The 26589-nt window shown below is 36.9% G+C and overlaps 3 protein-coding genes across 4 annotated transcripts in view; 2 read left to right on the forward strand and 1 right to left on the reverse strand.

Annotated features, from left to right (window-relative positions):
* The window catches only part of fz4 (frizzled 4), a 47141-nt gene extending 32438 nt beyond the window's left edge, over positions 1–14703 (forward strand). Inside the window, exons 2-3 of the mRNA XM_028306287.1 lie at positions 7974–8152; positions 13026–14703. Of these exons, the coding sequence (XP_028162088.1) occupies positions 7974–8152; positions 13026–13669 (823 nt within the window). The 3' untranslated portion in view covers positions 13670–14703. The remainder of the gene's footprint in view (positions 1–7973; positions 8153–13025) is intronic.
* A 1616-nt stretch (positions 14704–16319) lies between these two features.
* On the forward strand, positions 16320–19255 carry TFAM (mitochondrial transcription factor A). Of its 2 annotated transcripts, XR_003655972.1 has the most exons (6): positions 16320–16487; positions 16795–17002; positions 17240–17398; positions 17478–17671; positions 17754–18124; positions 19083–19255. XR_003655972.1 is itself a non-coding variant. In XM_028306301.1 (5 exons), the coding sequence occupies exons 1-5, from the start codon at positions 16414–16416 to the stop codon at positions 17863–17865; spliced, it is 747 nt and encodes a 248-aa protein (XP_028162102.1). In that variant the 5' UTR covers positions 16320–16413; the 3' UTR covers positions 17866–18800. The 2 variants fall into 2 exon arrangements, 1 of the variants encoding a protein (XP_028162102.1); XM_028306301.1 differs by lacking the exon at positions 19083–19255 and having other exon boundaries at positions 17754–18800.
* Positions 18333–20944, reverse strand: LOC114354049 (uncharacterized). The gene is made up of 2 exons (XM_028306303.1): positions 20818–20944; positions 18333–20732 (listed from the first exon to the last, which is right to left on the reverse strand). Exons 1-2 carry the CDS (start codon positions 20924–20926, stop codon positions 20155–20157), a joined length of 687 nt encoding a protein of 228 aa, XP_028162104.1. The 5' UTR covers positions 20927–20944; the 3' UTR covers positions 18333–20154.
* Between the last annotated feature and the right edge of the window lie 5645 nt (positions 20945–26589).

A 26589-nucleotide genomic window follows, 5' to 3' on the forward strand; every position in this document is an offset into this window, starting at 1 on the left:
TTTACTGTAAATGCAGTTCAGTGCATTGAAAAAACCCCGAGCATTTTAAAATTATCCACAATTAAACTAAGGCGAATCTCCAATTTTTTTAGAAACTTATTTTGTGTCAAGTTTACTTACCTATTGACCACCCTAAGGCTTTACGTAACCGAAGAAGCCTTGTTCGATAACTCATTAAACAATTGTGAAACCCGAGAACAAAATGTTGCGAATAAATTATGTTTTTTGGTGTCATTATTATTAACGACAGACCAACGATGGTCATCCTTCGGGAACCGTATATTCCCAAGATTAATCAACCAGAAGGCCTGTTAATGTAATCGACAGTGGCCCTTCAATAACGCGATAATTGTGAGCCACGAATACAATACATTTTTAAATTATGTACATGAGGTTGGGTAATTCTGCGCAAAGCTTTACGTGGGGACGATTGACCTTTAGGTCCTTTCAGATCAGCGCTTTTAATGTGCGTTTTGTCGTACGAGCTTACACGCGTGCCAAGTTTCTCGATTCAATAACGAAGGTGGTCGATAGCACATCTCTGATTAAGTATACATTTTCCATTCAAAAGCAAAAACAAAAACTAATTTGGACGCGCCAAAAATATCAATAGGTGCTATACCACTTCATTTGATGATTCACTTTGGTAAACTTTTTTGGTTGGGTTAATTTTGAACAAAAGGCAAAAAGTGCTAAATTTTTGTGATTTGGGTGCGCTGAAAGATGTCATTCGCAAATGGTCAAGAAATCTACACATGTACAGAACAAAAACTGGTTATTTATATGTATGTATTTATTTTCGGACACGAAATGTTTAAAATTACCTAATGAAACTTGTGAAGTAAATGCAAATCTAAACAAAACACCTATTCATTACACGAGTTATTTGCATTCACGGTGTAAATATTTCCATAAACTACCAAAAGATTTACGATACGCTAATTGTAAGCTCTACGCTAACGAACGCCAATAAATACGGGCCTGAATTTAAAACCTATCGCGACCTATTCAGCGAAGGGCAGTTGTACACTAACGAGAAAATATGTTCTCTCCCCTGGGGCGTGTTCACAATTTGCCATCGTAAAATATACTCAATCAGCCGAACGCCTAACCATAAAAGACAAGTCGTGTCGGCTCTATAACGAGGAGCGCAACTGGTTCTTAGTGATGCCGCACTATCGGCGAATCGATGTCGAACATGAGTTGGTAAAGATGATCGATAGTTACATCGATTAGTTTAATAGCGAAGATACCGAAATTCGAATCCATTGGAATCGGTTTTAAATCCAATATCAACCTATCAAATGGAGAGAAACGTAAAAGCTCTACAAACCTAACAAATCAGGTATGATTCCATTCCTAAGGATCAAACCCCTTTTTAACCTATTACAAAATAATTCTATCGACATTACCAGTAAACGAGTTGGCGTTATCGATATTTGTACTATTCCCAGTCGATACTCGCCTATCAACCGGCACCGGTTCTGTACAATGCGTCCAGTCACAGTTCCCAGTACGGCGTTCAATATTTATTAGTTAAAGGAATAACATATGAGAGGAAGGCGGTAATTATACATTGTGGGCTAACGAGACGCCACCGGTCGATATCGGATAGTTTTTCATTAAATTCTGAAGCAGTGATTTACTTTGCGGTATGGTTCATTGGAATCCGAACGTTGCACATGCACGCTGCTGCGCTTTGTTCTATACGTGGACGGAATAAAGCACATAACTAGTTTGTTTTGTAACATGCGTGCCGGGCTGAGTCAATAAACTCATAGCGTTAAATGCACGTACTAAACCGTCTTTCATGACTTATTTTATTTGAAAACTATCGTCGTTTCAGCCAAATGACGTCCACTGCTGGACAAAGGCCTCCCCCAAGGTTTTCCACAATGAACGGTCCTGCGCTGCCCGCATCTAGGCTCCTCCCGCGACCTAATTAATAATTGAAAACTATAGCAACTAATATGTTCTCCCAAGCTCTCGTAAACCACCGACCACTTTTAACCACGTTAAAATTTACGACAGTCAAAAAGCTAAAGCTCTACCAAGCCTAACTTCCTCCTAATTTCATAATTGCCCTCCCGTTAAATAAAGTTCGTTGCCCTAATTTAAGTCTATTCTTGTCTAATTAGAGGTATTCCTATTCTTATTCTCTCAAGCACAAATAAATCACTATTAAGACGTTTGAGTAAAATATTCGTAGTGGAAATAGTACACTGTACAGCATGTCTCGCTAACAACGCCGGATATTATAAATCTCCACTAATTAATTCAACTAATTGGAGCCTCGCAAGAACAAGCAATCATAACAAGAACCGGAGACTCGTATAAAACAGCTCTCGACAAGCCTTCGACCAAAATATCTATAGCGCTTAAACAAATTACTGGAATGAGACCTGAAATTTTTGAGACTTACCGCGCGTAAGGTATTGTGTTCGCAGCAGCCGAGGGCGCTCATTTATTTTCCTTACCAAAAACATCAATCATAAACGATCTCAACACTGATCGAGTATCCATTCCATCATCCGTATGCATAACACGACCAATTATATCAGGCCTCGGCGAGTCCATCAATCTTCCCCTTTAGGATGTGTGTGTATAAGCGATCGAGGGACGTGGTGGGTCCGTATAAGTTGGCCTGACGTATGTGGTGCTGGTCAGTTAAGTGCGCCCATATTTAGCCACCTGCTGTGAACTTGTTCGCCATTTTGAGCAGCCAAGGAGCAGTTCAAAGGTGTCCGTCTACCTACGGTAACTTAGATTGCTTTCTGACCATAGATAGACGCAGCACATAAGTAGATAGATTACTGCAATGCGTTAAGGATGTGTTAAGGCTTCCATTTCTTAACCAAGAAGGTATCGTACAGATATCGTAATCGACTCGAAATGAATATTCAGGCTGTAAAGCAGCTTGGTTTTACGAGTTTCCCAAAGACACCGCCACAAATTATTCTGCACTCTAGTCATAAATGTAATTATATAATTAAAACAGAAATTATTCTCACCTCGAACACGTCGTGCCGCGTAATTACGAAGCCTGGGAGATCGGCACATTAGCAATTACATGTGTTTGTGATGACGCGTCAGAAATAGTGCATCCTGCGCGGCGCTCGCGCAGCCGCGACGCATCGGACGGGTAATCGATTTTACGAGCTCCCGAAATAAACCGCGTCCCTGCGACGGAACATACATCATGCGTGTACGCATTCTGCAACCGTCTCTGTAATTGTTTGTAGCTTTTTAATGATCGCATTCTTGACATTAGAACTCTAGATTCTTTCATGGCTACATAGCGAAAAGTATTACAATAGTATCTACCTACCTTCTTATCGTGCAATATGTAGAGTCACAAATCTAGGTAAGATTAGAGGTGCAGTAATCCGGTCTTATCAATCTGGGTCATTCATTCATCATCTGAGATTTTTATTATAACTTGTATTTCTCAATTAATAACATTTCAAGCTTCTTCTGCAACCTTGGAAATAAGTGCAAATAACTACCATTTTTTCCAAGGTTGTGCATGTAGCAAGGGCATGGAAAAACATTCAATAATTTATCTAATTCAGTAACTATTTTTCAATACCTATACCGGTAATAGTTCGAAAACTCCCTTTCAGCATGACGTGAGTGTAGGTAGGCCGATATATGGGAGCGTTCACCCACAGTGGGTGTAGTGGCAGTTACGTTACGTTATTGTTACGACTGTCGTTACTTTTAATGGTCATTGCGTATTTTTTTTGTTAGTGACTAAGTGCATTTTACCTATCTCCCCTACATAATACCTACTCTTTCTGAATTTGTTGAGCTTAGATGTTATTTAGAATTAATATCAGTCTATGTTCAGGAGTGAAGGTCTCATGGCTAAAACAATAAAAGTGGAAAACTGTTATTGAAAAGGTGCCATTACAACAAATCAATCGTCTGTTCGCTAGTATTCAGACCTAAGGTAGTAAAATAATTTCAGGTTCATTCGATATTTTTTAGTTTTCACCCATGCCCAAAATTTTCACAAGAAAACTAGCCTGCGCCAAACCGGCGCCGTTCTAGTGGTTTGGCCAAAACCCCGGGGGGGCATTTACTGTTTTCACCGCCATTTTCTCAGACTTACATTATCAAGGATCGAGGGTTTAAGGCCTTAAAATTATAATAACGTGTCATGTTGTAATCTTGTTTATTCAAAACCAAAAAAAAGCGAGAACTGCATTCATGCAGATGTGAACATGGGCGAGAAACAGTTTTCTGAGAAATCACTGCAGCTTCAACATTCGGTTCTTCGAACTGCAGCGAGTGAATAATCCAAGATTCATTAAGTTTTAAATAGACCTAAGACTCATGTTCTAGTTGGCCAGTAGTGCATATTTGCTGCATGCACAATATTACATTCATAATATTGATTCGCTATATATTGATACCTTACCTATTTGCTTTTTGACTTTACTTCATCATCCTCGCCTTTTTACAAGCTAACTTTATTGCTTGCACTGAAACACCTGTAATTTTAGTCAGGAATGTGAGTAGAGAGTAGAACTTTCTTATTAACAACTTTCACTGTTGTTTATTCATCTTTCTACGATCATTATCGTCATAGTATGTATAGAATTTATAAAAAATATTTTATTTTAACCGACTACATAATCCTTTAGAATTAGCAGATTGAGGATTTTAATATTATTATTTGCCAACATGTAAATTACATACTCGTACCTGTAATATTCTGAATTCATAAATTTCCTATTTCAGGAATGTAGAGATGCCTTCCATCGTAGAATAGTTAGTGGGCAACGATAGACAGACTGCAATTCGATTACATACGAGTATATTGTTTTCATGTTATGGTTTGTCTGGTGTCTGCCCACTATCACACAAAAGCAGTCATATTGCGGACTGTTCGCTTTTATGTACCGATATTAAATTCTGTCAGGGCTGGCCAAAGCTTTTAACGATGCGAATCCTCCGCAACGACAGCTGTAAAACTTGAAGTCCCACTCTGTAAAGTGATTTCAATATTTTCGATTGTATTCGTCCCTCTTACTCGTTTTATGAGTGAGAGAGGTAGATAGCGCGAAATGTTGAAGCTGTTTGCGGAATAGACCCACTTGGAGATGAGGGTGTGGCGTACCACATCATGTCGCGACGTTTACGAGCGTCGAAATAAGAATGCAACAAGCTGCCTCGTGTGTGGCCCCCTAAGTCAAGTTCAAATATCTAACCTCACTCAAAATATCAAATATCGCAACAACAAGTCGGTCTCCCTTCAGTTTTCAAGAAACGTTTTAAACCAATCTGTTTATTATGTAAAGTTACGCATATAAAATGATAGCGGTAGCATAGCTTTATCTCACCAATAGTAAACTCAAGATTTTATGCATACTAAGTATTTATAATAAACATCATATGATATTGCGTTAAAAATAAGCACATTTAAATTTTACAGTTATTACAAAAAGTGTGACTATGTAAATTCGATTCTCTGGCCATAATTTTACGGCGTGAATCCGATCATTCAGCGCCAGATAACCTTATCGCCTAATGGCCACTTGGAACCCGATCCGTAGTCTCGGCCAAAATAAAAATAAAAACACTTTAAAAGCGTATGTCTGTTCGCGCCTCTCCCGCAATATCATTTGCATTTCCTTACGACTGCACACACCGGCTCAAGGAAACAGTGAGAAGACAACTTTATTGGCCTTTAAGTCGAACAATTATTGGACGTTTGTTACGAAATTACTTAATTTTATTGCCGTATTTACTAACAATAATACGCCTACGGGTTCCCATTTTAAGTTACAAACTACAAAGGCTCATTCTATGTAGACGAGTAGTCAAGCTGTTCTAAACTGACTGAAACTTTGCTTAATAAGAATGTATGGACTTGAAATTATTTCAGGTAAAGTTACTTAGAAGTTTAAAAGTCTTTGTTAGTTTGTTACAAACATCACAAGAGAAGTAGGCCCACTTTAAATACACACCGAAGAACGAGCACCTAATTATCACAATGCAAATCGTAGGAACATTAGTAAAATGTTAACCAACATGTGTTGGCGGAGGCCGGATCAAACATTCTGGCGAGCGGCAAACACCGCTGTTTGGACTATCGCCACTTTCGGCTCTGTACAAATAGGGCTCTTGTTTGCTCAAGTGCCAGTGACACGCCACCGCGAGCACCTTCGACCAGTCTTTTTAGACCTTTAAAACTCTCAAAGACTAAAGATTTGCTCTCCATCTCACACCTGTACTGAGTCCAACCTATTCTGGCGCGGTCGAAACAAGGCGACACCTTTCTCGCGCAGCGGGAAGGCTTTACCTGTCAGACCTTTTAACGAGCTAAGTAAGGGTTGACAAAGGCTATAATTTACTTGGAGCTAGTTCAACAAACGTCCGCACACGAGTAACGAACTTTCAAGGCGGTAGAGCTTTTAATTAGGACTTAAGTCTTGACAGATAACGGTAACTTTTTGAAAACGTAGTTATGATTATAAAATTCAGTCTTTTCGTTATGTCCTTACAGAAAATGAGTTTGTGCCTATTATTATATTCCATTGCGTGTCATGAAGTATCACTCTATTATTTAAACCTATGTTATTTCTAGGCCATCCGGAGATGACACCTTATTCTAGCAGTCATTTTACAAGTTTTGCCATTTTCTAAACGGCTAGTTACCGAAACACCTGCCCTTAAACAGCTGGTGGCAGCTCTTAACGACATGCTTATTGGCTATTTAATTACTTTAATTGCCTGACTTGACCTATCAAGGGTAAATACTAACAGTCAATAAATAAATACCTAGATAATTTCAAGGACTGCCACGACCGTTTAGGTAGGTGGCAATGTTTAATATACATAATCGAACAGTAGTGGAAAATACCTAGTTGAATTTACTCGCATAATCTAAGTGCAATTGTTTGTTTGAATGTTAATAATTTTTGTCTGAACGATTCAGAGTTTAAATTAAAGAATAAAGGTCTTCAGTTTTTATTATAACATATTCAATGGTTTTTAATGAGCCTTTATCAGCTAAAAATATAACTCATAAACTAAAAATACTTAATTGGGTAAAAAAGCTTGTAAAAAGGAATATATTTGAAAAACCCTGGTAGATGTAGGGAAAAAATTAAACCAATACCACGAATTATAGCCGGCTGGACTAGGTTTTTAAGGAATAACTAACAAATAAATAATAGTTATAAATAATGAACCAGTAATAAATTGTTATAATTGAGCATTTCACAAATAAAAGCTTGAAATTAATTGTCTTGTTTCATGTTGGATTCAGATATAAATAATAAGTACTTTTAAACACTTAAGAATAAATAATTAATGAATTGTTTCAAGCGAATAATTGCATCAACTTTATTTGATATTTAACGTGGGTAATTGATAGAGTTCACTAACTCATAAGTAATCACTCATTAAAAAAGTTATAGAACGGTATTTATTGGCTCGAGATAGGTAATTGAAATCATTAATTAGTTAATTAACAACGCTTTAAGTTTTATGATGATTCGTGAGTTTATAATCTTAAGTAATTAGGAAGCACGTACTTCTGTCGACGTTACTTTAAAAATCTTTTACGTAATTGAACAGTGTGCTTTCTTATGCAGTTCCGTTAAGTACATAGATCAATGTTATATACTCCTAATGGTGATTGATCTGTATCCAGTAATTGTTGAAGAAACTCTCCTTATGGTTTAACAACCAATCATGGTAGCTGATCATTACCAAAAGCACAATACCTGAAAAATAACTTCATGGTTAGACCTGAAAAATCAATTAGTTTTTAACTGTAAAACTTCTTCACTATTTTCAACAAAAATAGTCATTTGAGTTGGTAAAGAGGTGACGCCATAGGTTGCTATTGCTATCAAAATTATTTTCGCATTTATAAGGTTAGTAACCGATAGCCGAGATCAAGATTGTTGCTCTATGTGCCTCTAGTTACATGCTTAACTTTCACCCTTCTTTTCCAGGTGGGTTGTCGTAGCAGGCGCGTGGCGAGCGAGCGTGCTGCGACCACCACGAGCGCCGGGCACCACAGCTCGCAACAACCGCCACAGCTCGCTGCTACAGCTGGCGGCGTGGGGTGTTCCCGCTGCACTGGCGGCCGCTGTGCTGGTGACGAGAGACGTCGATGCTGATGAACTCACTGGTAAGAATAACTGATTAATTTCGTTGCGGGTCCAATGACATTTTAACTTTCCCCCGGGACAAACTTGACCTTCACTGGTTGGGTTTTTACGGTCAAGCTGTAAATCTTGGCTACACAGGAGTTGCAGCGGTAGGAATAAGAGGTAGGAATAGTCCCGTTGGTAAGAATAACTTGAAGTATTATTTGACGCAAACCCGTGCCTTGGTTCTACCTACAGAGGGCTTTGATATGATTTGACCTGCGACATCTCACTGGTAACATCAATTTGAAGTATCATAATGCGCCTGGATTCTACCTACAGTTACGATACAACTTGACATAGGTATTCTACGCGACATTCGCGACTGCGTGTTCGTAACAACCTCGAGAGAGTTACGTTACATTAGGACATTAACTAATCAACCAAACTCCTCATTAAAACTAACGTATTATAGAGAGCCATTGAAAACTCTTCATTTTAAGTTATAGTTTCAGTTTAGGAATAGATAGGTACAGTAGATAAACAAAAACAGAGAGAGAGTAGTTGTTGACTTCCTCAGTGTACCTCTTTAACAAAAACAAAAGAAACATTATCAACGGCTCTATTTTTGATATAGCTTTATCGTATAATTGCATAATATTTATTATTTTAATATAATTTGTAGATTAAAGCACTGATATACTCGTAGAAAAAGCTGTAACTAATTAAATATCGTTCAATCATGAAGATAATGATTTAATTGATGATTTGTTTCCTAGTATAATTACTGCAAGCCCTCTTTAATCACAGGCGAAGGATTAAGATACTTATAATAAGAAATTCCAATTGAATAGCTTCGGGCGTGTTGTTAGAAATAATTTCATGTAAAAATATATGTTAAGTTGAGGAAAATGCATGTTCAGGTTCCTAGTGCCAGGACATCCGTCAGGGCTCGTTATAACAGCTCGTTTCTCAATAAGCTACTCTGGATACCACACAATTATCTATAACAGGCCCGAGTTGCGTAGACCACCTCGCCAAAGACACCGCCTGTTGCATCCAACTTTTTTACTCGAGCGGGTAACAAGTTCAATGCATCGCAGAGGCTGCACCTATGCGCCTTTAAAGGCTGAACGAGTCCATATAAGTTAGTGGCCATAACTGTAATGAATTTCATAAATATTGAAATCCTACGTACATTTATGGCGGTAAGGTCAGCGCATGTATACCTCAAGCAAAGTATCAATTATAGACAACCATTTTTCTATTAATTTATAATAAGTTATTTCGTTGACATCAAAAAATGACACATCGCTCTCTAGCCTACGAGATAAAATAATACTTCAATTGATAGAGTTGAGATACACCTGCTCACATTCTTGTAGAGCCGAGTCAAAGCCTTTTTTAACACAGTTTTAAAAAGTTGAAATCACTTACTTAACAATATGATACACGTATGTAGCGATATACACTGTAATATTATTTCCCAACGTGGTTTAACCAAAAGTCTCTACCATGCTAAACCATTCCGAACTTTCTATCACACGTTCGCCACAAAGGTATTAGCAATTCTCGGTTTATAGTCCTCGATTGTTTAATCGGCGGCCTTTTTCAAAGCGATTAAATCTGGTACGAGTGCGCAGGGGCACGCATTCAAACGATAATGGCATTGAGTGTTTTGTATTCAGGCACCGAAGCTTTGTGTGCACAAGAAACCCCGACTCGTGCAATTATTAATTACAAAATGTGATTAAGATAACCTACTTTTAAGTTAATAAAAAGCACATCTTAATCGAGATAGTTTTTACCGTAAAAGCGGTGAATTTTCTAAACGTTTTAAAAACGTTAGGCAATCGGCGGCGCGACTAAGAGCAAAAAACAAATATTTAATGAATTAGAACAGTAGCTTTGTCTTCGGTTAATTCCAACTAAGACAGGCGGCGATTGTGGAAGACGTCCGTATCACCGAGTCCTTATCACATAAGCTGGGATTATTACTTATTTCAGCCGGACTACCGACCATTTGAGGACGCCGCTGATAGCAACAAGTAAATTCAAGCGGCTTTTCTGTAGATACGACTAAGACCTCTTCGCAGACGCAAACTTCTTAAACATGCAGCCAACTTAAAGTTATTTTCAGTCTCCCCTACGGCTGACTTATGCTCTGTGATAGCGATAAGGCAGATAAAATCAATAATTTAACTGTTCAGTACAGTATCCAATACATTTGAATCTATACTAATATTATAAAGCTGAAGAGTTTGTTTGTTTGTTTGTTTGTTTGTTTGTTTGTTTGGTTGAACGCGCTAATCTCAGGAACTACTGGACCGATTTGAAAAATTCTTTTTGTGTTGGATAGCCCGTTAGTTCCTGAAGGCTTTAGGCTATATATCATCACGCTAAGACCAATAGGAGCGGAGCACCAATGAAGAATGTTTCAAATCAGTGATTTTTTTCCTTTTGAGAGCTGACGCTGCGTAAACGGTTAAAGTTTCGCAAAAATCATGTATGACAGAATTGTTCCCCTTTAAAAGTTCTAAAAAAAAGTCCGCGATAGCATATGTCTATCTTTTAAGGTTGGCTCATAGTAACCCTTTTTATGCAAAAAGAAATCTGTTTTAAATTAATGCATTATTTGCGCAGGTTTTTTCATAAACATGATATTAATCCTTATCCAAATAAATAAGTTATTCATCACAAGTATTTAATTTTAAACATACTTGGCCTTTACACCATTCGATTTCAATAAATATCTTAGAAGATATCGCAGTTTTAAAATATCATCGCAGCAAAATAATGATCAAGTACTGCGCGCGCCACTGATGGATCAATGCACAGCCTAAACCGCTGATCGTAGAGACCTGAAACTTGGACGGTGTATTCTTTGTAAGACGTAAGCATCTGATAAGAAAGGATTTTCCAAAATTCTACCCCTAAGGAGGTAAAAAGGGGGGGCAAAGTTTGTATGGGATAACGAGATTCCTTCGTTCAATCTACTTCAAATTTCGCATGAGCATTCTATAACAGAATTAATGGAAGATGTGTTTCGTATTTTAGTGAAATGCACCCCCTAACTATGTTAAAAAGGGGTAGAAAGTTATTTTAGTGGTGATTTGCTTCAAAGTTGATATTAATTACTCATTAGTGCATTTTTTTTACAAGCATGTCATGTTAAAGACTACTCTAGGGGCTCAGACTCAGACTACTCATACTCTAGGGGCCTCCACTTAACCTCGGAGTTGGTGCCCGCTGCGTGCGCTCGCCTAACAATGCATAGTAATGCATGACGGTCAAGCCGCGGGCACCTGCTTGCGCTGTAGGTATACATAAACTCATTTTCGCGCGAGAGTTTTGGCGGAGGCCCTTGAGGTAGTGAGAGTAGTCTTGAGGAAAAGCTCCTTCTCCCACGGCCAGTGGCATGCTAGAAGCTTGGTGATTCTAGAACCTGTAGGAAAATACTTAAAAATCGAATGAGATCGTTTTCGACTTCTCCGCGGACGAAGTTGCGGGCAAAAGCTATTTGTAAAATAATTAGACTAAATTATTAAAAGCGCCTACCCAAAGTCATTATTCCACGCGGACGAAGTCGCGGGCACAGCTAGTACATGATAATACAGCTAAATAATGTGTTACTTGATACCTTTCTTTCTGTCGTAATCGTATTTTGATGGTATGACGAAATGTAGAGTCGGAAAACCGGGAAAATTATGAAGTTTGAAAGCGTTTTTAAGAATAACTAGCTGACCCAGCGAACTTTGTTCCGCCTTAATGGCAATAAATAAGCAGACTTTTTTTTAAATTTCGAACGGGATAAAAAGTATCCTATGTCCTTCTCCTGGCTCTAAACTACCTCCCTGACAATTTTCAGCTAAATCGGTTCAGCCGTTCTTGAGTTATAAGTGGAGTAACTAACACGACTTTCTTTTATATATAGATAGAGCTTTATTAGGGATATTTTAAAGTGAGAACTGTTGTAAGTAGACTTTATTTCATTTGATTTGATCTATAAATCTATGACCAATGAACTAAAAATAACAAGGATAGGTACATGTACCCACCCATAGCTTGCGTCATGTTCGTAATTATTCACCGATGAAATGCATACCCGGTCTGTTCCTGACATAACATAAAAATATTTTCCGCCTCTGTATCAACGTTTGCGCATAAATCAGGTGTAAACCCGCGCGAGAGCCTCGCAGCAATAAATTTGAGTCTCGGCAAAAACCGGGATTTACTGCCCCATGCAAATAATTCGTGCTGTGTGACTTACATGCACTCACTTACACGCGAGACGCGAACGATGCATTGAAAATTGAAATGAGGCACCGTAATGAATAAAATAGTGCCTGCCTAAAGCTAACATTGGTTAAACGAGATGCAAATATGAAGTCTGGCGTCGATTCTACACTTTCAAAAATGTTTATAAACAAAAGTAACAAAATGAATTAAAAAAGAGCCTAAGTTCCAAAATCTCAGCTTAAGATTAGATTGGCATTCCACATAAAGCTTTATTTTGAAGAGCATTATGTTAAGTGCAAGCGAAGTGCCTCTCGGTCCGTTTCTCAGGCATATTGCAGTTTCAATCATGCCACGAGTATTGTGCTTTTATTTTTATTATTTCCACTTCCATTATGGCGGCCGAAAGAAATGCGCGACCATTATTCGAGCCGTTAAATACGACACCTTTCCTCCTCGCACGCTCATATTTCAATTTTAAATCGGCCCTTTTAACCGCTGCCTTATTAATGCAAGCCTTTTTTCTCGCCGTATGTTTGTGTAGGTGTTCGCTTTGAGAGTGGCTTTAGTGGAAATCGGAATGTTATTCAGCTCGATAAAGGTGCAGAGAGAATCCGTATCCGCCAACTCATTGAAGTCAGGTTCGTTTACCTAAAGCGTTTTGTTTTATTTTTGCAGGAACATGTTTTGTCGGCAATCAGTCCAGCAAATCGCTGCTGGCGTTGGTCATCGTGCCGGAAGCGATCTGCCTGCTGCTGGGCTCGGTGTTCCTGGCGTCGGGGCTGCGGGCGGTGCTGCGGCGGCCCGCGCCGGTGCCGGCTCCGTCAGCTCTCCTGAACTCGCCGCCGCAGCCGCTCACCGACCAGAGCCTGCTCAGGTTGGGAGCGTTCGCGGCGCTTTACGCGGTTCCTTCGACGTGCATCCTCGCAACGTGGATGTACGAGTACGCGTGGAGAGATGACTGGCTAGCCGCACCGGTGCCATCGCCGGAGCCGTCGACTCAGCCGCGCCCCGCGTTCTGGGTGTTCCTGTTCCGGATATTCGCGTCGCAGATTCTGGGCGTGATGGTGGCGGTGTGGATCGCGACGCCGCGGCTGAAGGCGCTGTGGCGGAAGATGGCGGGGCCGCGGAAGCCGCCGCTGGCGAAGTGCCCGGCGGGCCCGCCGCCCACGCCGCTCACGCTGCACTGCTACGCGTCGCACGCGCACTCGCTGTCGCGGCACAGCCAGGTGCACAAGTACGCCACCTACCGGCCGCCGCAGCAGCACTCCTACCGCAAACCTCGCCACTACCACTACTCCGCGGGAGAGACCATCCTCTGACCGACTCACCCGCCTGCTCAACTAAAAGACACTCAGTTACGAGGCTGTTCCTCTGATATGCATTTATAGTTTTAGTTTATGTTGTGTTTGAATAGTGTATTTATAAGAGTATTGTTAAATTTCGTAAGTGCCATTATGTTATTATTTATGAGTGAAAGATTTTGTTTGAAAGGAATATTATAATTAAATAAACAATCTGCATAAATGTATACGATGAAACAATTATTACTACTGAAAAAATATAATACGTCTTTAATTAAACCAGAAAAGTAGATACGATTACACTCGTATTTAGAAGAAAAATTTGTACAGACATTGTAGTTTTTAAGTTTGACTATGAAATTAACTTGAACTGCCTAATAAAGTGTTTATATTGTATATAAAAGCTTTTTGTAAATAGTTAAACAAGGGAAGTTTTACACTTGATTTTAGGTTAGATACTTTATAATTTAAAATCCCTTATGATTTGTTTGCTTAACGTTGCGATCTAAGTGTTACTGAAACGCCATTTAAATGTTTTCAAATCATATTAAGTCTTTAACATCATACAGTCGATTGCACATCAGATTATACATTTTTGTTGCAAAATAGCTTGTAATACAACGAGATAAGACGCCATTGTGTCTAAATTGATGTGCTCTCGTCCTGGTACATTAGTTTCAAGATGCTAAAAACAGGCTCAGTAGGTTTGTGTTTCAATCTTAGATCTGAAAATATGCTACTAGTGTTAATAACTTGCGACTCTAGCGAGTTTTAATTAAGTATTGCATAAAAAAGCTAAGTAAATATTTTGTACATACTTTTCCATCCTGCATTTGAATGGGATGGAATACCGCCTGCCAAAATAGTATTCTAATGTAAATACATAATGATTATTATGAATTATTCATATCATATTGTACATAAAATAATGAGTATTTTGAACTGCATTATTCTGAAACTTGACTTCAGCATACTTGTTAATTGACAGTTAGTAACTTTAGAAAGTTGTGCTAAATTGAAAAAAATATCCCCATTATTTTTATATAACTTGTAAAATATGTAATAAGTGTAAAAAAATAAAATTTTAAAGAAAATATTAAAGGACAATGTTCGTTCTCCATACATTGTTCGCCTAAGAACCAACAATTTTGACATATTACTACCCGAAAGCGAAATAATACGATTCTGTGTGTAAGAACAATGATTCCTGATGGACACTTGCCATAAAATTAATGATTAAGAATATTAAATCACAGCGATTTTATAATATGTCGTTTATGACAACATGGCGTCTAATGTATTAAGTGAATGTATGAACACCGATTCGCGAAAAATGTTTTGTATTGTCGTCACGCCGAGTCGCAGCCAAATAGTATAAAATAATAGAACAAGTTTTAGAAATACAACTCGGCATTCCACTTTTATAATATGCCCACATATTGCACGTAAATAAACAACATGAATCGTAGGTTGTTTCCACCCTTGTCATCTGACACATGAAATAAACTCCTATTGTATTATAGATATCGAAGCCGAATCGTATATTTTAATCGATTTATTTTATTTTCAAAATCGATATTTTATTGTCTATGATGGCCGCAGGAACATCACTATACATGGACTCCCAGCAATAAAGTACGGTAATGCCTCGTACAGATTTTATCGGCAAAAATTATGGAACTTGATAGGTTTTAGACCATGCCACGCACCAAAACTTCCGGAAGTTGTAATAGTATTATAGAATAAACGTTAAAAGACTTATTTATTTAATTTTTCAATGCTTAAGTGTCCATTAGAACGAAAGGGTGCTTAATGTATTAAAAAAAATAGAAAATAATTATGATGGGTTAATGTTTTTTGGCGGTTTTTTAGGCGGTTTCTGACAATGTCCTTTTCCTGATTCCTGAAACATCTGACAAGAAAGAACATACAAATACGACTTCCGGTGGAAAAACGAACACCGCCAGTCAATTGAGATACTTTTTAAAAACTGATATTACGAGTATGTAAAAGTAACCCAATTTGCAAAAGAGATGCTAAAAGTAGGCACCCTACCAACCCTACTCACAGCCTAGATGGGCCATAATAACCGACAACATTATAAGGAATAGCAGGAAGGCGATGGACGCAGGCCGCTACCAATCGATCAATATATTGGAAATCATTGGGGGAGGCCCAGCAGTGGACGTCCATGATTGATTAAGATAAAATGCTTTACGCACTTCACCACTGCCGGGAGACAGGGCGTTGTGTGGAGGAAACCTGGCCCTGAGAAGGGCGTCCTTTCCAGGAAGGGGTGTTTTACCCACCACAGATGAGAGAGAGGTTACCCAGCCCACTAAAATCTACAAAACGCTCCGTCCAACACCAATAATCTGCTGGATGTATGTCGTCAAAATCGAAGCTGAAAACCAAATAATACCTACTATAGTTACCTACAGGTAGGTACTTTGGATTTCAAATAGGTACACATTTCATAAAGTTCCCAGAAATGTTAGCGAAGCTGCCGGTTACGGGTTCGATTCCTCTGCTGATAAGTACTCAAACACGTGCTCCTTGAATGAAACCTTTGGCATCAAAGATAATTTTCGGTTTTTGTATATTTTTGAATGCCTTTGCGTCGTAGCTTCATAGTTCATAAAAAAAACAACTGTCATTTTGACATTCGTGTCACAATTTTTCGTATATTTCGTATGCTTGCTTGGTGATGCTATTTTTAAATAAACGAAAATAAAGATTTATCACTAGAAGTTCACATAATAATGACTTCGTTTAGTCAGCTTTGTCGTCTCAATAATATTATAACAAATAGTTATAGATCCATTTTGTATGGAAGGTATGTTTGAGGTTATGATGCTTGAGTTGTTTACTTTATTGAAATAATCAAATCTATGGATGGATAGCCTGAATTATTTTCCAAATTTTATAAATATGCTCTCACAGCCAGGTCTAATGTTTTTCGAAGAGTATCTTGAAATTCTGAGGCAATTATTATATAGACTAAAATATTAACTTCATAACCAAACAATAGTAAGAATGTCCAGATTATTTGAGCTAGGCTATGTCCGCATGTTCTGAGTACAATTTTATACCTACATATTAATGTTTAAATACTAATGAAACCCATTGTAATCATGTTTCAGGAATACATGGATAAATCAGCAGGTATGCACCTACACCAGAAAATCGGCGGAAGAACGCCTTGGAATCGAAAAACCAAAGCGTCCGTTGACCCCGTTTTTTAAATTCATGGCACAACTACGGCCAGCTTTACTGGCCAAAAATCCAGGAATTACTTCCAAAGAGGCCATAGCGTGGAGCTCAAAACACTGGCAGGAGCTTGATTCAGAGGTCAGTAATAGTAATAAACCTTTCATATGCCAAAGTACTGATCAGTACAAGACAATGACTTTTACATTGTTGTCTGGAGTCTCAGCATTCAACTGACTGTTTATTTATGAGGTCTAATATAGTGGTTGAATTAAATAATGTGCTTAAAACATGATGCATCAAATTAATCATGAAATTCTACTTTACTGAATCATAAAACTGTTTTATGACATCATAAATTGATTTCTTTATTTGCAGACCAAGTCACAAATGGTTAAAGAATATGAAAAAGACTTTGAAGACTACAAAAAAATAAAAGAAATGTATGAAAAATCACTAACAGACCAACAGAAAGAAGACATTAAGAAACTTAAAGAAGAATTGGCTGCTGCCAAAGAAAAGAGGAAATTAAAGGCTGTATGTTTGTACACTTTAAAAAAATGTAGTAGAAATCCTAAAATGTTTATTTTAATATTTATATTTTATCTTCTTCCAGGAATACAAAGAACTAGGTCGCCCTAAGAAGCCAATGTCTTCCTATTTCCTATTTGTTCAATCAAAGAAAGATCAATTCACTGGAAAACATATGAAAGAATTTCAGGAAAAGGTGAAAGAGGATTGGTTAAAATTACCAGGAACTGAAAGAGTTAAATTTGAAAAGCAGGCCCTAGATCTCATGAATAAGTACAAGTGTGTATTATTCGCTTACTAAAATAATAAATTGTCATTCTATCAGTTAGCGTTAACTAATTGTATTATTTTTTTACTTCAGGAAAGACATGGACGCCTGGGAGTTAAGAATGTTAGGCATAGGACGTTCTGACCTGGTACGAGCAAAGCCTGTGCGTGAGAAGAAGGCAAAGAGCGAAAAGAGCAAAGAATAGGAACTCGGGTGCTCTGATGACTTAACTGACTCAAACAATATCTCTGATCTTAGCAGTAAGAACAATGTTGATCTACAGACTAGTTTTAGTTTTAAATCGGGCGTTAATTTTGATAGTCCGCAACAGCCAGAAAATCAGAAAAAAGTTAGCATAGAGCAAAAAAAGCTAAAGTCAGAAAAGCATCAGAGCACGGGTGACCTAAAAGAAGCTCAATCAGATAAAGTTGAGCCTGAAAACCAGTCCACTAACAAAGAGAAGAGTAAGACCATAATTAGTAGTATTAAAAGCTTCTTTAAGTTTTAAATTAACTTCTGAGTAGTGAAACAAAACTTAAATTCCTAAGTTCTATTTTCTCATCCTGTAAGGAACATTCCTCACTGCCAGTTCAAAATTGACGTTATACCTAGCAGTATCAAGCGTTACTTAAACCACACCTTGAGTATTGTTTCATTATTTGGGTGTAAGTTATTTGTTTTCGATGTTTATCACATTTGTTTTCCACTGGTATTTCATCTTCACACATTCTTACATATTAGCATGTACTTTAGTTTATGTAAATATACTTTTGACTACATGAACATGTTTCATTGCTGCCATTTTATTCTTATTACACATTGCTATTTTATCAGTAGCATGTAATCTAAATCATCTTATTTGGTTTATAACATGGTAAAATTCCTTTAAAAATGGCATAATGTTGGTCCCCTCATTTTGGAATGAATAATATATTAACATTAAATCCTAGTGCCATATAATGTGGAATATTTTAAATTGTGTGGGAAACATGAAGGGTAAAATATTTTTATTATTTCAATGAATGAAATGAAATGGGAAAATATGGTTCTGAGGATGGGATCTGGGATTTTATATACAACTAGCGCCATCTCTTGGTAGGCGATATTGTGTAAATCTCATTGTTCATCAAAATAAATGCCTTATAAAAGATTTCTTTTCCAGGTAGGTAGTTATGTTTAGAATAGCAACCACATTGCAATTAATGTCCTTAGCCTCTCCCAACGACTGTGTGTTGTCATTGTTCATTTTATTACTACTATCATAGGTTACATTATTTTGTCTCAATTTAAAAATTATTTAAAATGCTATATTAGTATGTAGAGGGCCTACGTAATAAAGGGTACTTGATGTTCTAATTTATTAAAAGTAGGTAAGTAATCTTAGTGTGAAGATTTCTTTAATGTTCTAATACCTCATTACAGCTTTTATTTGATGCTGTGTGGATGGCAGAAGGGGATCAATGATAAACAACAACTCTGTTTTAAAGACCCTTTTTTATTTCAATTGTTACAAAATATAATTACAATAAACCTTTTATTTACAATTGAGTGACCTTTTTATTTACACCAACGGAATTAAATTGATAATTGAAACTATACAAGTAAAAGTGCAAGTATATCATTCTAACAGAGCAGCTTTTTCAATCACCAGACTAATTTTATCATTTTTATCATAAGAATAAATAGATATTCTAATATTTTCTATAAATATTGCCTGATAATTAAAAAATCTACCCCGAGTTTGTTTGCATAAGAATTATGTACTTTGGTAATTCACATAATAATTGTTAATAATAACTACAATATAAATGTAAAATTGCACAAAGTTATAATAATTATTGCAGATATAAAAGACAAAGGAAATAATCTTCTAAAAATTGAAATAATAATATCAGGTTATTAGGCCATGTACAATTTTGCTGAACTTGTTTTCATATAAAAATGTTATAATTTGTTAATATATGAAGCAGAAAATATTGCTTTGATAGGTATATCAATCTTTAATTTGGCATATTAAAATTTTACTATCATTTATCTAAACAACTTATACATATAAAGAACAGGTGAATATATTATTTATGTATTTAAGGGGTATTAGTGAATAAATACAAATAAATGCATTAGAGTGTAAGATATATTAGACGCACATGACATAACTAAGCAAAAATATGGTTAATAAGTTAATAGAAATAAAATAATGATTAGAATTTACACACTACGTAAGTACATTTTACTTTAGTCGTGTGCATTTGTTGTAATGAGCAATTAAAAACTGTTAATTTATACTATAATTGGTTGTTATAAAAACTGGTTCTTGATTTATTAAAAACTAAAATGGCAATATGTGACTAAAACGCACACATGTCAATCCTCTCACTTATGTATAAAGGCACAAGCAATCAAACTATGGAACACTGTAGAGTTCATCTAGCCAGCTATTGTAAGTTGTCTGTCAGTCAAAACAATGCCCTCCACTCGGCTATTCAAGCCATTACTAAGTAACTAAACTGTCTTTCAAAGTGATGAATAGTGTCTGAATGCAAATGGTAGTAAACAAATAAACGCAAATGTCCTGGCTTATGGCGCTACTCCATTTTAATATTTCTAACATTTTATGCAGTCTACTTGCAGACAATCCGTTTAATAGTAACAGTACATGTGCAATATTGGAATTGCTCTGCTTGGGGAACCAGACTAATTTTGTAACAGAATATATTATGAGTGGGAGAAAAAAATACGTGTTGTCCATTGGAATTGAAGCCACACCATGAATGAACTGTAACAACAATGACAACAGTACTATGTCATATTTGAAGGTCACGAGAGTCGTCCACGGCGATGTTTGAGGTTGTTCTGGGGGTGACGAGGGTGCAAAAGCTGCCAAGTCATTCACTACCTCGCCATCACCTGCTGCAACGACGTCATGCCTCGATGGCAACGTATGAGTGGTCTCCACTTCAGAATCGACATTCCCAAGAATACCATTTAATAGAGAATAATCACTAGACACTTCGATGTTTGTTATTATGGTAGGCTCGTAAATTTCAGGTATCGGAGACTTATTTGTTGACTCTGGAAAGAAAAATAAGATTGATGTTAAGCACGTTTAGCTACATGGGATACAAGTATCACAACAAAAATGGTTCTCGCTAATGACCTCTGGGTAACTCGTCACTGTTTTTGCCTGATATAAGCTGAAGCCTGTTGTGAGAATTCTCTAAAATTCTTTTTCTGCGAGCCTCACGACGAGCTGCAGCATCAGCCATGTTCACGATTTGACACAATTTGACAGATGCTACTACGATTGACAGATTTGACATTCGTTATGACAGCGCATCGTAGGAAGGAAGACCATAGAGAATTAAAAAAGTCTTTAATGATGGATTGTAAGGGAGAGGGCATAAGCAAAGTTTATGCTTGCTCTTATGAATGGGCCATAACATAATACCATTGAATTTCAAATTATAAAATAAATAATGAGTTGGTAAAATGTATTCCTAGTAGATTAAGCAGTTAACGTAGTCCTGCATCCATCCCACCTGCAAAACCCCTTTTACTTACCCCCATAACTACGCAAGATGTCAGCATATAAAAAAAAATACAAAATATTGCATACATATTGCAAAATACAAATCTTTCAAAGGTCAAAGGTCACTCTCGTCGAGTGACCCATAATAATAAACCACTAGCCCATGTCATGTCTTCTCCATGATGTCCATGATGGTTTGATGCTCGATTACAGCAAACCAGAGACAATCTATAAAGATAAAAAAATATCACAGTCATTTATTTATTGTTCCTATCAGTTGAAATACATTTTATTTATTGTTTATCATTACTTGCAGATTTTTTTTTTTAAAAACTTAATTATTTATGCTATTTAAAATTATAACCTTATTAGTCCTTTTATTTTATGCTTGTGAAATCACCCAGCTAAATTTTGTTCATTTACAAAGTATTAAACTGATAGTATAAGCCGGAAGTGTGTGTGCTGTCTGTGCGAGTAGCAACGCCGAGGATGGAAAGCGCGGGAAACGNTCAAGCATTCTTGGTCTTTTAAACACATTCCTATTCCTGTTCATAACGATGATTATTCCATTATAGCAGTTTCTGTAAATGGTATTTGTTTTGTTTCCATTTATATTCCACATCCATCCTCTATTATATATGATGAAATTTTACTTAATATTTTACCGTCCCTTCCAAAGCCAATTTTAATAATGGGAGATTTTAACGCCCAGCATGCTTCTTGGGGTAGTTCTTCCTCTAATTATTATGGTTCAAGAATCTTAGATTTTTTAGATGTGAATAATTTATGCTTACTGAACTCCGGGGAACCTACACGTCGCACTGCTAGTTCTGAAGGATTCAGCGCTCCTGATCTATCCATATGTTCTCCTTCCTTAGCGTCATCTTTAACCTGGCACGCTCTTAGCTCTTCATATGGCAGTGATCATTATCCTTTATTTATTACTTTACCATTTTCTGACAAATCAATCCCAATGCGTCCCCCTCGATTGAAGTACCAATTGATTAATGCTGATTGGAAACGTTTTAAAGAAAAAGTAGAGGAAAGATTAGAGTCACTTCCTTCCTTACAGTTAGACAATCATAGCAATTGTGCTGATACTTTCACTCAAGTTTTAATTGATGTGGCGGACAATATTTTTCCTGTTAAAAAGAATCGTAGTAGATATATTCCTCCTCCCCCATGGTGGGATGAAGAATGCGCTGAAGCTATTAAAAAAAGAAAATTAGCCGAACGTGCTTACAGAGCATTTTCCTCTTCAGAAAACCTAGAAACTTTGTCTGAACTTATAAACAGCACCCGTAAGTTATTTAAACAAAAAAAATGGGAAGGATGGAAATCATTCTGCACTTCGATATCACCAGACATTTCCCCATCTGAGGTATGGAAAAATATTCGGAGATTTAGATCTTGTTTCCGAGAGAGCAATCCCTCGTTCATAGATAAATCAATTGCTGATTGCTTTCTAGATAAATTAGCGCCTCCTTCTGTGCCTCCTATAGATATAGTACATCATGAATTAATCTATCCTATTTGCACTGAAAACCTTACAGATTTAAATGCTCCATTTACTTTTTCTGAATTAAAAGGCATTTTGTCGTATGTGAAAGATTCGGCTCCTGGTATTGACGGTATTCCTTATTCTTTTTTCATTAATTTAAGTGATTCTTGTCTTTCGTATTTTCTTTCAATAATTAATTCCATTATGATTAACGGTAAAATGCCTCCGTCNAGTGGCAGGCTATGCCTGCATTAGAGAGGACCGTCTAGACGGTTATGGCGGTGTTGCACTGCTGGTCAAGCATTCTTGGCCTTTTAAACATATTCCTATTCCCGTTCATAACGATGATTATTCCATTATAGCAGTCTCTGTAAATGGTATTTGTTTTGTTTCCATTTATATCCCACATCCATCCTCTATCATATATGATGAAATTTTACTTAATATTTTACCGTCCCTTCCAAAACCTATTTTAATAATGGGAGACTTTAACGCCCAGCATGCTTCTTGGGGTAGTTCTTCCTCTAATTATTATGGTTCAAGAATCTTAGATTTTTTAGATGTGAATAATTTATGCTTACTGAACTCCGGGGAACCTACACGTCGCACTGCTAGTTCTGAAGGATTCAGCGCTCCTGATCTATCTATATGTTCTCCTTCCTTAGCGTCATCTTTAACCTGGCACGCTCTTAGCTCTTCATATGGCAGTGATCATTATCCTTTATTTATAACTTTACCATTTTCTGACAAATCAATCCCAATCCGTCCCCCTCGATTGAAGTACCAATTGATTAATGCTGATTGGAAACATTTTAAAGAAAAAGTGGAGGAAAGATTAGAGTCACTTCCTTCCTTACAATTAGACAATCATAGCAATTGTGCTGATACTTTCACTCAAGTTTTAATTGATGTGGCGGACAATATTTTTCCTGTTAAAAAGAATCGTAGTAGATATATTCCTCCTCCCCCATGGTGGGATGAAGAATGCGCTGAAGCTATTAAAAAAAGGAAATTAGCCGAACGTGCGTACAGAGCATTTTCCTCTTCAGAAAACCTAGAAACTTTGTCTGAACTTATAAACAGCACCCGTAAGTTATTTAAACAAAAAAAATGGGAAGGATGGAAATCATTCTGCACTTCGATATCACCAGACATTTCCCCATCTGAGGTATGGAAAAATATTCGGAGATTTAGATCTTGTTTCCGAGAGAGCACTCCCTCGTTCATAGATAAATCAATTGCTGATTGCTTTCTAGATAAATTAGCGCCTCCTTCTGTGCCTCCTATAGATATAATACATCATGAATTAAACTATCCTATTTGCACTGAAAACCTTACAGATTTAAATGCTCCATTTACTTTTTCTGAATTAAAAGGCATTTTGTCGTACGTGAAAGATTCGGCTCCTGGTATTGACGGTATTCCTTATTCTTTTTTCATTAATTTAAGCGATTCTTGCCTTTCATATTTTTTATCAATAATTAATTCCATTATGATTAACGGTAACATACCTCCGTCATGGAAATCTCAAGAGGTAATTCCAATCCTCAAACCGAACTCTCCTGTAGGTAACTCCACTTCGTATCGGCCTATTGCTTTATCGTCTGTTCTTCTCAAAATTGCAGAGCATTTAGTTAAAAATAGATTAGAATGGTATTTAGAAAGCAAAGGTATATTAGCTACTACTCAATTTGGTTTTAGAAAAGGGAAGAGTACTATGGATAGTTTAGGAATTTTTACTACAGATATTCGCTTAGCCTTTACTAATAACCAATGCCTCCTTGCTGCCTTTCTTGATATCACAGCCGCTTACGACGGTGTTAATTTATCTATACTTAAAAATAAACTGGTAAAGCTACAAGTACCGATTACCCTAATCAATTTCATTATTAGTATGTTATCAGAAAGATCTATTAACGTTGCTACTCAAGATTCAACAGTTTTGACCCGAGTTCTTTGGAGGGGATTACCCCAGGGGTCTGTTTTAAGCCCATTGTTGTATAACGTATATACGTACGACCTTGAATCTGTTTTTATTAATAAAATTAATATTCTACAGTACGCTGATGACCTTCTTTTGTATGTTTCTGGTTATTCAGTAAGCGAATTATGTAATTGCTTAACTTCAGCTTTAGGTTCCCTTAAAAACTGGTTAGATAATAACTGTCTTTCATTGTCGGTCCCCAAAAGTTCTGTGGTACTTTTTAGTAGAATGCGGATGCCACCTCCTATTTTTGTTTACTATGATAATATCACTATCCAAGCTTGTAAGGAGGCAAAGTTTTTAGGTATAATATTAGATGACAAACTATCAGGGGTTCCTCATTGTTATTATGTCACGGCCAAATGTGAGCGTCTATTAAATATTTTGCGCTGCCTCTCAGGGGTCTGGTGGGGTGCTCACCCTTCCTCCCTAAAACTTCTCTATAACGCCATAATACGTAGTGTTCTTGATTATGGAGCTTACTTCTTAGAACCTTGCAATCTAGTCGGTCTGAAAAAAATGGACAGCATCCAATCAAAGGCTCTTCGTATTATTTCTGGTACAATGAAATCTAGCCCTATTAATTCTTTACAGGTTGAATGCACTGATCCTCCTCTTAGATTGCGCCGTCAATTCTTATCTGACAAATTTGTATTTAGAGTTTTACAATATTCAAATCACCCCCTATTCTTAAAATTACAACTTTTATCTGATTCTATTGGGACATCTCCTTACTGGGCTCATAAAAACCTTCCCTGTCTAGTTTTAAGTTACCGTAAATTTATATCTTTTCAAGCTCCAACTCACAGAACTCCAAAATTTCCCATATTTTCTGCTAGTTTTGAGTCGTTAGTTCTTTCTCCTGAAATAATATATGATTTAGATATCCCAAAAAATTCACTTGACGCTAAATATAAATTTAACTTAATTATTGAGGATAATTGGGCCGATTGGCATCATATTTATAGCGATGCATCCAAACACTCCAACGATGGTGTGGTCGGAGTAGGGCTTTTCCATCATCAGTATGGTATTCATGAAAAGGTCAGATTACCTCCTGAAACATCAGTTTTCACCGGGGAGTGCTGTGGAATTTATAAAGCCATAGAATATGTCCAAATTATGAAACTGAAAAAAACAGTAATTTTCGTAGATTCTAAGAGCGCTTTACAAGCCTTAGAAAAATTTCCCTTTAAATGCAATATTCAATACCCAATTGTAATTAAATGCAGAGAGTTGCTTCATAAATGTTCTACTTTGGGGTACAAAATAATCTTCGCCTGGATTCCGAGTCATAGCCATATTTTCGGTAATGAAAAGGCTGATAAATTTGCCAATGAAGCTGTTGTGAATGGTGATATGATTAGCTATAAAAATTACTGTCATGACCTTTTGTCCCTCCCTAAGTCCTACTTGCGTGAATCATGGGAATTGGATTGGGCGCACACTAGTGCAACTAAAGGAAAATGGTACAAGATCATTCAACCAACCATTCCTTTAAAACCATGGTTTTTTAAAATGAAACTGGGAAAGGTCTCTACCTCTAATATTATCCGTATGAGAATTGGCCATGCCTGTATACCTACGCATCTTTTTAGACTTAAAATTGTGAATTCTGATTTGTGTGAGTGTGGTACTGGCACAGGTGACTTAAATCATCTGTTTTTCATTTGTCCGTTACATGACCGATCCTCTTTCATCGAATCCCTTATATCCTTACGAGTACCATTCCCAACTTCCATAGCCTGCCTCCTTAATATGCATTCTATTGATATTTATAATACCCTATCTGTTTATATGAGTAATAATAACATAAAAATTTAATCTACCTAATATTTTGTTTTCTCCTTAACTTTCCTGATCCTTTGCAACCTTTTTTTTTTCCGTTCTCCATTTTTACTTTCCTATACGTTTC

This window comes from Ostrinia furnacalis, unplaced genomic scaffold (assembly GCF_004193835.3).
Source record: "Ostrinia furnacalis isolate ACB-3 unplaced genomic scaffold, ASM419383v2 OfSCF1913, whole genome shotgun sequence".
Lineage (NCBI taxonomy): Eukaryota > Metazoa > Arthropoda > Insecta > Lepidoptera > Crambidae > Ostrinia > Ostrinia furnacalis.